This window comes from Ceraceosorus guamensis (assembly GCF_003144195.1).
Source record: "Ceraceosorus guamensis strain MCA 4658 unplaced genomic scaffold IE81scaffold_27, whole genome shotgun sequence".
Taxonomy (NCBI): Eukaryota; Fungi; Basidiomycota; class Exobasidiomycetes; order Ceraceosorales; family Ceraceosoraceae; genus Ceraceosorus; species Ceraceosorus guamensis.
This window is the reverse complement of record NW_020290022.1, coordinates 99,517-111,133: the sequence shown is the minus strand read 5'-3', so window position 1 is coordinate 111,133 and position 11,617 is coordinate 99,517. Positions and strand designations below refer to the sequence as shown.

Genomic DNA, 11,617 nt, shown 5'->3' with positions numbered 1-11,617 from the left:
CAATCAGCATATCACGCATATACGACGCCAAAAATCACTTCTGACTGGCAATCACGCCGCGGTCGGTGGGTCTCAGCAGAGCGCACATGCGCGGAGTTGTCCGCGCGCGTCTCCCTGATCGCAAATAGATCGCCGGATGGCGTGATCGCGCTAAAGCTTTCTGCCCTCAATCGACTACTCTATCGTCTGTCCATCTATCAGTCCTTCACGGCCCCATGACAGCTCGTGATTTCTGCTTCCTGAACACTGCGATCATGCCACCGATATGCGCTCGCGCGAGCCACACACACCCTGATGAGTCTTGCGTCATGACCTCTTGACCTGAGCTGGCTGACGTTGACCGAAGCATGTCCGGCTGGTATTTGCGAGCGTGGGAACAGCAAATCAGAGCAGCAAAGTCGTTTAAGTCTATTCGATGTACACAGCTTGTCCATGCTCGATGAGCGGATGGTAAAAAGAGGCAAATTCAAGCTGCTTCATATCATGATGAATGTGCAGACGCACGACTGTAAGTCCGCAGGTTAGGACTCTTGTGATTGCGGCTTTCTCGAAGAGCGCAATGCGCCCAGTACAGTACAGGACGTAGCACGCTTCCCTCGAGTCATACATCGTCCCCGATTGACGCTTCGCTGCGAGCTCGCGTAGGCATATCAGCTGCTGCTGACGCTTTGCTCACGTCGCCGTTCGCACGATCAAGTGCGAGTTCGCAAGTCTGAGTGGTGCGCTCGGAGGTCGATGATCCGAGTAGCGCTTGCCTAGCATCGACGGTCGACCAGCGTTGCTATCGCTTGATCGAGCGGACGGACCATGCGGAACTCAGCGCTTCTCACCGAGGTATCGCCTCGAGAGCAGGTAAACATCCACACGTATACACCAAGGGACACGTACGCGTACGCTGCTCGATGGACCGGTACGTACCCTACAACGACTCACGACTGTACCGTACCGCTGCGACTTGCCGTTCCCGTCACGGGACGGGATCGTGAACCCACGGCCGATGAGTTTAGAGTGACAGCTCGATCACGGGACCTTGACAAGCTTGCTGCAGGCGCCAACTCGGCTAGCGTGCATGCAACGATAACGCAAGCGCTATCTGCTATTCTTGATTGAAATTCAAGGTCGACGTAGCTTTATTCACGATTGGAGAACGCGAGCGGCTTGAAGAGCTCGATTCTGATTGTCGTGCTCCCACTGGCGTGAGCAGCACTGGCCCGACTCGATCACGACTCATGCACTCAGGGACTCTTGACCCTGAACTCTTGACTCTTCACGTTCATCTACTTGCAACTCAACTCACCGTCTTGAAGCTCTGCTGACATGCCGCGTCATGCACGGCGTACCATGTGCATCCATGCGCATGCAAGCACATATTCGAGTACCGGTAAACGAATTAGGCAAAGGACGAGCGGGGCTTCAAGGGAAGGGCTGCTCGCGCTCCACACAAAAGTCAAGGAGGGAGTTGCATCCGGACCTTTGTGCCTGGATGCGAACGGACGGAGAGGCAAATCTTGAATGCGCTGCTGCTGCTGCTGCTGCTGCTGCTTCACCAGCATTACTCGAGGAGTAGCAGGCGGCTACAAGAGGGTCATTTTGCCGTTTTACGCTTGCGATTCGCCGAGGAGCACACTTGCCGCGCTAGACCACGAATTTGCTGAAATTACTTCGCGTCTTCCAATACACAACACGAAAAAAAAAAGGGGGGGGGGGGGGGGCCTCGCCCAGAATTCAGGAGTCAGGACATTTCGCTTGGCCATCGAGAGTCAAAGTGCAAATGATCTGCTGTGCTGGTCTTTGGGATCACAAGCGTGAATTTCGCTGTAGCGCACGCGCCGTGGTTCATCCGAGGTGCAGCTACAGCGCAGGGGGGGAGGGGGCACCGACTCAAGACTGGTACATGATAACACCTACCTACAGCACCTACGATGATTATAAGTTGTAATCAGCAACACACTCGGACTCAAAGCATACAAGCGGTCCTTGCGCGGATGGCTATATGCGCGCATGAAAATGCAGCTCAGCTGCACTCAAGACTCGGCGGCCGATCCAAACAAAAGCGGAGCGGCGGGACAAAGAAGCGCTTTGAGAATCACTGACTACTGAGTCGAGTTGAAGGTTGAAGCAAGTCTACAAGTCCAGCCATGCAGGCATGCATGCATGCATGCACGGCCATGCAAGAAGACACTTTTTTTGGCTTTCAAAATTCGACGCCTATTTTGACTCGATCGCGTGGATTTATTTTTTGCATGGAGCTCCGAGCACGTCGAGCTTTCATGCCGCCAAGGCTTTTCCTCCGCACCAAATTTCCGCGAAGAGTCATGGGCGTGTGCGCATGCAGGCGTGCAGTGCAGTCACGATCGAGTGCAGACTTCGCAACCACATCGGCCGCCGTTCTTACTCAGATCAGGGTGTGCGGATGCGGATGCGGATGATATGCGGGTGTGGGGGCTGCTTGCGGATCCTTTTTTGGCAGTGTCATCATGAATCAAAAGTCCTGCTTGACCCTCTCGTCGGTCGACTTGGCATGTGGCGCTTTATTATTATTGTTCCATGCTTGTTCGATATTTGCCAGACCGGTCTAGTGCATTCGTAATTCATCTTCACAATCACAATTCCCTGCACTCCTATAACTTGCTGATGAGCCTGTCCACATCCCTATAGCTTCTATCCTCCCCCCCCAAATCGCTTGCTGCTCGCTCGCGGAACTCCGTCGCTTGCGATTCTTGATTGCCTCATTGGACACTCGCGACGCTGTTCACGATTCAGTTCGCACCACCAACGCCTCCCGCAACGCGAATCCGACCACAACAATTCTTGACTTCTTGTAGCCTCGTGGCCCACCTCAACCCCCCTTTGCTCCTCTCCAAACCCTCTCTCCTGTCTGTACAAACATCCGACTCGCTGCGCATCACAATCCTTCCACCTCGACCTTTGGAAGCTAATCCAGTCTCGACGGTGTCGATACAGGCTCATCAATCGTGCATCGTCCTTGGGCTAATCGCCGTATACCGCTCTCTGAACTACTCAGTCTGCTGCTGCAAAATCTCACCGCCATTCTCGAGGGCTCGACCTTCCCAGCAGTTTTAGCCCCGGCACCGTTTCAGCGCGCGCGCATCCACTCGTAATTTCTTTTTTCTCGTGCCGCCAAGATGGGCCGGGCGATAGATCCATACGATGACGGTCAGGGTCTGGTCAGTCGTCTGACAGCCGTCATCTTTTTTGGCGTCCTTGCACTGGCCGGAAGCATCGTATCTGCCTATTTCGTCTTGATGGGAATTCGAGATGTGCCGCGAGGATCACAGGGATATCCTGTGCGGGAATTGACAATTTTGAAGGCTGTTGCTGGGGTGGATATTGCGATCGCCGTCATTGCTGCGTTGGCAATCTTGACCTTTGCATTCAAGAGGACCTTGCTGTTCAAGAAGCCTACGGCTTATGTGGGAGCTTTGATCCTCATTCTTGCCATCATTCTGATTGGCGTATCGATCAGCGCGGTGGTGCTGCTGTACAGGTGAGTCACAATGGCAGTCGGCACCATCAGCAACTCCCACCTTTTTGGGGCTTAGCGCTGAACAGGCCCAATGGCGTGCTCACAAAGAACCTTGCTCTTGTGCTCACATCGTCTTGTCGACCTCTTCATCAGGGTCGCTCTTCTTGAACCCTTCCACATCATTGCAACTGGTGCATCTGCGGCGGCTGGTTTGCTAGGCAGTGAGTGAGACAGGCCGGCGACGTCTAAAAATACCCACACTAATTCTCTACATTCCTCTGCCAATCTCTGCAGTCACTTTTGGTTCAGTGATTATGACTGCCAAACATAGGAAGCGCGACTCTTTCGCTTCCTACGACGCGACCGCACCCAGCCCGACTGTGGGGAGAGATGTGACCAAGCGTGGTTCGGTCGGAAACGCCGACGATCATCTATCCACGCCAAAGACGCAATGGAATCAATTCGAGAGCGGTAGTTCGGACAACCTTATCGGCAGCCCGCAGAGTCCCGCACTGAAGGGATCTGCGAGTCGAGACAGTTACAACTCCTTTGCATCCCCTCAGTCGCATTACAAGCAAGCATACAGCTCGAGGCCGAGCACGGGCAATAGCGACTATCTACCTGCCAACAACAACCATCACGGCGCCTACCCACAAGATCCCCTGCAATCTCCCCGCGCTGCCCAAGCAGGCTACGCTCAGCAACAGCAGCAGTCCCAAAAATACGGCAATGTCGCACCGAACGCGCCGAAGCAGCGATCTAATTTGGGAGCTACTGATCCTTTGACTGCGCACGCAGGAGGATCCACACCCAGCATCAACGTCACACCTGCGGTAGACTCCTGGCAGGGCGGTTCGCGAGCAGCACCTGCGGGCATCCTGAAGCCGTCGCCAGAGCTTTATGGTGCAGAAGCTAGACGAAAGAGCTACGAGGCGAATCGAGCGAGGCCTTCGTACGAGACTGCTAGAACCCAACCGGCAGCGGGCGGTGCGCCTAGACGACAATCGCAAGAGCAGGCTTACAGCAGCTTGACACCTGCTGCTGCCAATGGTGAAGAGGCGATGGCGTGGTACGGCGGATCTTCCTCTTCCTCTTCGGCAGATCACATGTCGACGTACGACTCGAATGCTGCTGGCGTCAGGTCTAGTCAACCTTATGGAGGCGTCTTGGCAGACTATGGAGTTCGCGCAAGCGCTTACGGTCCTCCACCCTCGTCACAAAGTCACGCGTCCAGACGCGCACCTTCTCCGGCTGGCCAAGCACCAACTTCTCACCACGATCAGTACGCTCAGCAGCGCAGCTCGCCTCTAGCTCATCAGGAAGAGTGGAAGAGCAAGCAAGGCGAAATCCAGACTCAGAGGTCAGAGTATCATGATGCCCAACTCGCCTCGCCTCAACAGGTGGCTGATGGCTATGCGCAGGCGGACGAGGGCTATGGGCAAGCCTACAGCGGCTATGAGGAGCAGGCACAAGCGTATGGTCATCCCGAACAAGGAGATTACCACTACCAACACCACCACCAGCAGCAGCAGCACCGACAGGAACAATCACCACATCATCATCAACACCAGGCGTACGCTTACAATGGCGCCTCGCATTGACCTTGCTAGCAAGCCATGCATCTCCCATCCCGTGATCTGAACCATCATCGTCTACAAAATGTCGTCGCTTGGAATCGCTTAGTCTCGTTCGCTTCAACCTGCCTTCTTGTACACTACGAATCTCGTGCCCTTTGCCGTCCTGCCACTCTCCAAAGTCTGACTCGTTGCCCTCCCTGGTCGCTCTTCATACCTCTCCACCATTTGCAAGGACACTTTCACACCCGCTCCGCACGTTTGGCGCATCGACTGGATCGATTGCCTGCCCCCCCTCTCTTCCCACCATCCATCCCTTTCTCCTCCCTCCCTCCATTCGCCTTCTTTTCCGGATCTCACCGTCAGATTCAAAGGATATGCGCCCTCGCGACGGCTGCAATGATATGTTTTTTGTAAAAAGAAATGCGAGCAGCGAAAAGGGTATGTGTTTGTGCGAAGGCACCAAAATAACAAGAAAACCAGCGACTTCTGCAAAGCTGGCAGATGTGCTTCTGGACCTTTTCCGGACGCGGGTGCGGGTGCGGTGCGTGGCCTCTCAAAGGTCAATCTCAACGACTTCTCCAGCAGCTTTGTTGAGTCTATTCATGATGGCCAGCCCTATACCCTGCTCCGTAACGCTCTCGACCAGAATCACATCGCATCCCGTCTTGCGTCTCCTCAAAGAACCCCGTCCATTCGATGCGTCCAGCTCCAGCTCCTGTCCCTGCCCAGCAGCAGCACCTTCGCCGTCGCTTTGCTCTTGGCTTTCGTGGAAGATTTCGACCTCATCCAGCACCCTGAGCCCTTGGAACAGCCTGCTCGCGGCTTCGTGAGGGTCTCGAATGCTGCCGAGCGAGAAGCGGTGAATGAATACTTTCCTCGCTTTTGACCCTTCGGCCAGCGACCCTGCTTCTACATCGGGTCGAGAGTGCGCGAGGGACGTGCGCAGCGCGATGGGCCGTCGAAGATGACTTCGCTGCGCTTCGGGCACAGAGGATGAATCGGTGAGCGTACTGCGTGAAGCGACGCACAAAGCATCGATCGACGTGCTGAGCAGGCTCGAGTCGAGGCTCATCACACCTATGTCCACCTGCGCTTCGTCCCCACCCTGTGCAGCGCCTGACCTTTCCAGCTGAGCTTCGAGCAGCGCTCCAAGATGTGAGGATGTTGAAGCAGGATTTCGCGTTCCTGCTGACTTTGTCGCTCTTATTAGAACCACCCTAGCATCCGGCGAATAGTGTCGATACTTCATTCCAGGCGTCGTAGGGTTGAGCAACATCTGCTCCTCAAATTCCATTGCTTTCGCCCCGGTAGACTGCTGGCCGTAGATTTTGACCTCCAACTTGTCGGATAGATCAGCACTTCCCAGACACTGCTGAATGCTCTCTGCGCTCAGTCCACCAGGCCGAAGGATGCGCAATTCAGATGTGGATGTGATACCATCGATCACTGTTGATTCCAGACCCAAGGTGCAAGGACCTCCATCCAAGATGAATGGCACCCTTCCTCTTGACGAGCTCGGCTCACGCATGGATGAGCTGAAGACTGACGCCGTTCCTGCCGCCGAGAAGCCTTTCCTTGGATCATCCGCAACGCCTGCCTGCAAGCGTGCATCATCCAGCGCCCCGCCCAGATCGTACATGACGTGCGCAGCTAAAGTAGGGCTCGGCCTTCCCGAGGCGTTGGCGGAGGGCGCAGCTAGAGGTACTCCAGCAGCTCGTATCAACTCCCTGGCCAGCTCATGCTGCGGTATCCGCACCCCCACAGTAGAATGACCAGCAGTAACTTCCCTCGGCAAGTCTTTCTTAGCGGGACAAAGCAGCGTCATCGGAGCTGGCCAGAGCTTGAAGAGCGCCTGGTAAGCTTCGGATGGTCTCCAGTCCGGGTCAACGATGCTGGAAAGCATGGGAAGATCACTGATGTGAACGATGAGTGGGTTGTCGGCCGGTCTGCCCTTGGCTGCAAAGATTTTGAGAACGGCGGATGAAGAGAGAGCGCTGGCTCCCAGACCGTACACGGTCTCTGTTGGGAAAGCGACGGCGTGACCGGTCCGCAGAGCTTTGCTAGCCGTAGAGACGGAAGCTGATCTCTCCACCAAAGTTCCGAGGGCTGGCAGAAGCCGAGTTTGAAAGCGACGAGATGGATATCCTGAGTCATCGCGCACGCAAGCTTGCAAAGTGTCTGACTCTGGGCCGGCTGGGAGTCCATTGGCACGGACTTCGGGCCCCCTTTTGGCCGAGGATCCAGCCTCGGCCATCGTGAGATCAAGTGGCATCTTGTGCCAATTGCTCAATGGTCGAAGTGATGGGGTGGGCCAGTGATGAGACGCCTTCCTCGCAGAAATCCCTACACGTCCTCGCTGGGTGCCCAGGGAGAAGGGGGCGGATCGCGCAGAGAGACTCCTCAGCATGCGCCCGCTACGAGATCGCTGTGAGTGCGCAGCTTGGTCCAAGAACGCGGCAGAGACAGCATAAGCGCTCAGGTAGTGGTGGGCAGTTGTGAATGGGAGGAGTAGTCTGGGTGGAGGACGTAGAGGCGGGTTGGCGTACAGGGAGGCAGCAAGGTCGAAGCCTTCTGCTCGCGTGACAGCAGCTGCAGCTAGATTTTTGACTTTTCATTCCGATTCCTCCACAAGGGCCGAGCGCAGATCTCTCGTACGAGAAATCCCTCACCGGCCGAAGGGCCTTCCTGGGCGTGTGTTCTGCACATCGTTCCAAATGATCACGAATGCCCCGCTCGCGGCCTTGCAGTCGTGAGTCACACAGTCAGTCAAGAGTGACAACAGTCTCGTTCAGAAGCAGCAGGCGGGTCCGCTTTGACAGTCACGAGTACCTTTACCACAACAAGAAGAAGACGAGCGAGCCACGCTTTGCTTGTAGGCGCGAGTCGCTGCGCATCGCGTTGCGATCCCACCATAATCACGGATCAAGCGTCTATATATCAACCTTGGCCGCCCCCAGGGTCGCGCTACGACCGTGGGAACGCGCTGTCGGGGTCAAGATGTCAGACCTCCTTGCATTTGCATCTATACACGCACAGGCTGGCTGGCGGCCGGTGTGGCGGGCGGGTGACCTTCCCAATCGGACGAGTAAGAGCGAGGTCTGCGCAGGTCCTGACATTCGTGCCTACTCGTTACTCCCACGCCTCACGCCAGTCATTCTTTAGCGCCGCTTTTGAGGCTGGCTGGCTCATGCAGCTGAGCTTGCTGCGCGTCGTGATGATGGTTGGTGGCGGAGGCGGCAAGGCAGAAAGACTTATTGTCACTGTGACTGTCCTGGGCTTGATCCTCTCGAGCGAAATGACTTGGCTGCGTGTCTAGCCGCGAGTCGGAAGGGCATTGTGATTGTGATTCGTCATGAGCTAGCTGGCGCCGTGCCTTGCGAAGAGACCGAGGCTACACTCCAGCATCTTGGACCGCGAATTCAAGGTCCTTCAATCAGCCTCCCTACAGTCACTCGACAGAGCATTTCGAGGGGAAAGGTCCACAGCTAAAGTCGCGCGTGAGGGTTTTGCGGGACGTGGGAGCTGTCTGGAAGAGCGATTCACAGCTTTGCTCGCACGCGCATCCTCTTGCCTGCACGTCGCTGCCCAATCGTGCTCTGCCAAAGATGGGACGACCCGTGCAGCCCCAAATTGCTCGAGTCGCTACCATCATATATAGCTCGCTCTATAATACGTACCGCGCTGCATTGCCCGAGTGACCACACAGCTCGTGTTACGAGCCGAGTTGATCGCAATTCTGATTTGAATCACGAATGCCGGGCAAGACGCAGACATGGTATAGATATGTTGCTGCCCAATCAGCGTCATTTGTGATTTTTGAATCACCATAAGCACGCTTTCCCATGTCGACGTGGTGGACCTGTGGAAGGAGCGTCTATACACCCGCTGCTACCACCACTACTTACCCCCTCAGCCACTTGCATGAATTTCTCTAACCTCACCCACGACGACTCACGACTTTGTAACGACTGATGAATGCGCAGCCTCCATCGTGTCTCTTCATGATTTGGTGCCGCGTGAATGTGGGTCACCCTGATGCAGCCTGTGCGCCACACCTGCAACTAGACCTGCGGGTTGCCGCATGCGTTCGGTCGGCCTCATCGCGAAGGGCAGACGCGCGACGCGCGACGCGCGCTTGCAATTCTAGATGTCGGCTGTGGGCCTCCGCGGAGCCAGCAGCAATCATGCATGAGCCTAGCGCGACTCGATGAGGCGCAGCTAGCTCAACCTGTACATGCTGGAGAGGGCAGCATCGAACCTTAAAATTCAGATCACTTATTGAAGCTTGAGTCGCACTCTGACTCAGAGTAGTTGAAGGTCAAATCGCACAAATGGTCAATTTGGTGTCACGAACGAGCAGTGACGAGACCGAGACGTATATATGACGCAAGAAGTTGAGTCAAGGGTGCGACATCCGCCACGTCCAACACTCGTGACTCTCCGAAATGAGACACATTCAAGATTGTGATTGCAATTTGAATTGCATGCCATGGCGATTGGTGTGTTATTTTGGTAATTTCCATATGGGATCCACGATGGAAGGTCACGCGGACTCAAGATGGTTCTGTGATTGATCAGTCAAGAGTCAGGACTCTCTCTTACATCTGCTGCTGTGTGCATCGATTTACACCGAGATTGGCGCTCAACCGTATGTATATATATATATGCACACATAACGTACATATGGTCTGTAGATACCCGTGTGGTAGTTTTAGTAGTAAGAGTCGCAACAGTCAAGTAAGTCGCAGTCGCGCAGCGCGGTGAGATACCGCGCTCAGTCCTTCCCGAAAACCGTAGGCGTGCCAAGCCGGCGCTCTGAGGCTTTAGCGGCTCCCCTCTCATCCCCCCCGCGCAGCCTGCTGTAACGTGCGCGACAATCGACGCAGGGGCAGGGCTCGCGCTAGCGTGGCTATGTGGTGAGAAAGTCGAGTCAGAAGGGTGCTAGATTCACGATTCTTGATTCGAATCAGAAATCACGGACGCGGATGTCAAGCTACGAGCACGGCGCTGGCAGAGTCAACACCCCCTGCATAGCTTCACGTCTACAGCGAGCTTGACAGCAGGATGCGTGCGTGACGCTGGAAGGAGCGTGCAGACAGCATCACAATTGGTAGCAACAATAAGAAGGGAGATTCTTGATTCTTGATTGTGAATACTACTCGGGGTAAGCGATGACCAGCTTGCTCCGAAACGACGCAAGTGCGTCTCTTCGACTTCTCGGTATGCATGCGCGGGTACACAGCTATACCGCGGCAATTCTGAATGGTCGACTGAGACAGAAGAGCACACAGCCATACATCCATCGTACACTTGTAATTGTGTATCCCGAGTCAGATCGAGTTGTTCACACGCGGTCACACTGCTGAGCTTCTGAGTCTCGGGCGTAGCGTCGCGCTTCCGTGCCCTGCCAAATAGCGATCAAGAGCCTCGCGTCGTTCAAAGTCTTGAGTGTGAAACACCCTCCTACAGATTTGATCCAGACGCGGTGTGGATGCAATTCTCGCATATGTCGAGGCCTCAGCAGTCAGGTGAGCTGGCGCCTCGATCCCATATGCAAGAGGAAGATGCACAGCTGCGAAGCGATGGAGCAGCAGCGCAGCAGCAGCGGCATGCATGCAGGTGCGCGTCTACGGTACGAGGGGGTTGTGCCGCGCATTAGTCTCCGAAAGAAGCCTGCGCCTGCTGCTGCATAGGATGATGATGCTGCTTGCTGCACTCGCGCAGCACAACGTTGCGAAAAGCGTTCAAGCTTGCTCTCACGCTCCTCGCATAGCATCGCACCAGTGCCAACTGCCCTAAGACTCCATGCGCTCGGCCCCCTCATAACGATTCTTGCTCTGCTTCCCGATTTGCTTCCTTTGACCAAGAAAAGAGGCGATGGACTTCATGACTGTGTGTCGTCTGATGCCTGCTGCTGATTGGTACTTGAAGCGACAAGTCGTGGCTGACTGCACCTGCTGTCGCGAACGCACGCCATCCTCTCTACATCTCTCTCTTTCTCCCGCTCTCTAGCTCCTACGCACACTCGACTCCTCGCCAACTTCATGCAAGCTTGCCCGTCCGTTGGACCATCAACAGCGCGCGTTTTGATCCCCTCGCACGCCACTTTTAGCGCCTCAGTGGCCGCGGCATTCTGCTCCCATCACTTTCTTGCTATCAGCTAGGCGTGCACGGCTCCTTCCGCTGAAGCGAAGCTGCAAGAGTCACACCGCCCCTGATCTTCTGGGCTGCCTACCCACCTCATCAATTTGCGCAGAGATTGATCGAGCACTGCTCCCCCGGCTCATCCACCTATCGATATACAGAAGCAGCAAGTCACAAGTGCTCTCGCGAATCTCTAGTGACTGGCTTGCGTGCGGGCACTCACATAAGAATCCACCTGCAGACGCTCCTGACGCTTTGCTACAAATACCGTTCATACTCATCCACCCAATCTGTCTCCGCTTCCACCATCGGCAGCTTTCTTCCCCCCAGCGCTCCTCCGCCCTTCTTACCACGACCATCCCCTCCCACTTTCATCTCCCCTGCTTGTCCGCTGGGCTTTGCTTGGGAT

General features: G+C 55.4%; 4 protein-coding genes across 4 annotated transcripts; 1 reads left to right on the top strand and 3 right to left on the bottom strand.

Annotated features, from left to right (window-relative positions):
• Positions 1-1,281: 1,281 nt before the first annotated feature.
• IE81DRAFT_323205 (hypothetical protein) lies at positions 1,282-1,683 on the bottom strand. The gene has a single exon (XM_025513863.1). It carries the CDS (start codon positions 1,551-1,553, stop codon positions 1,326-1,328), a length of 228 nt encoding a protein of 75 aa, XP_025369820.1. The 5' UTR covers positions 1,554-1,683; the 3' UTR covers positions 1,282-1,325.
• A 1,219-nt stretch (positions 1,684-2,902) lies between these two features.
• On the top strand, positions 2,903-5,353 carry IE81DRAFT_117503 (hypothetical protein). Its single transcript, XM_025510164.1, has 3 exons — positions 2,903-3,508; positions 3,641-3,708; positions 3,782-5,353. Exons 1-3 carry the CDS (start codon positions 3,147-3,149, stop codon positions 5,086-5,088), a joined length of 1,737 nt encoding a protein of 578 aa, XP_025369819.1. The 5' UTR covers positions 2,903-3,146; the 3' UTR covers positions 5,089-5,353.
• Positions 5,354-5,617: 264 nt separating this feature from the next.
• On the bottom strand, positions 5,618-7,318 carry IE81DRAFT_289887 (translation factor; the record flags this gene model as incomplete). The annotated part of the gene is made up of 4 exons (XM_025511830.1): positions 5,618-5,728; positions 5,846-5,939; positions 6,003-6,578; positions 6,702-7,318. The coding sequence occupies 4 exons, from the start codon at positions 7,316-7,318 to the stop codon at positions 5,618-5,620; spliced, it is 1,398 nt and encodes a 465-aa protein (XP_025369818.1).
• Positions 7,319-9,552: 2,234 nt separating this feature from the next.
• Positions 9,553-9,993, bottom strand: IE81DRAFT_117485 (hypothetical protein). Its single transcript, XM_025510163.1, has one exon. It carries the CDS (start codon positions 9,904-9,906, stop codon positions 9,643-9,645), a length of 264 nt encoding a protein of 87 aa, XP_025369817.1. The 5' UTR covers positions 9,907-9,993; the 3' UTR covers positions 9,553-9,642.
• Between the last annotated feature and the right edge of the window lie 1,624 nt (positions 9,994-11,617).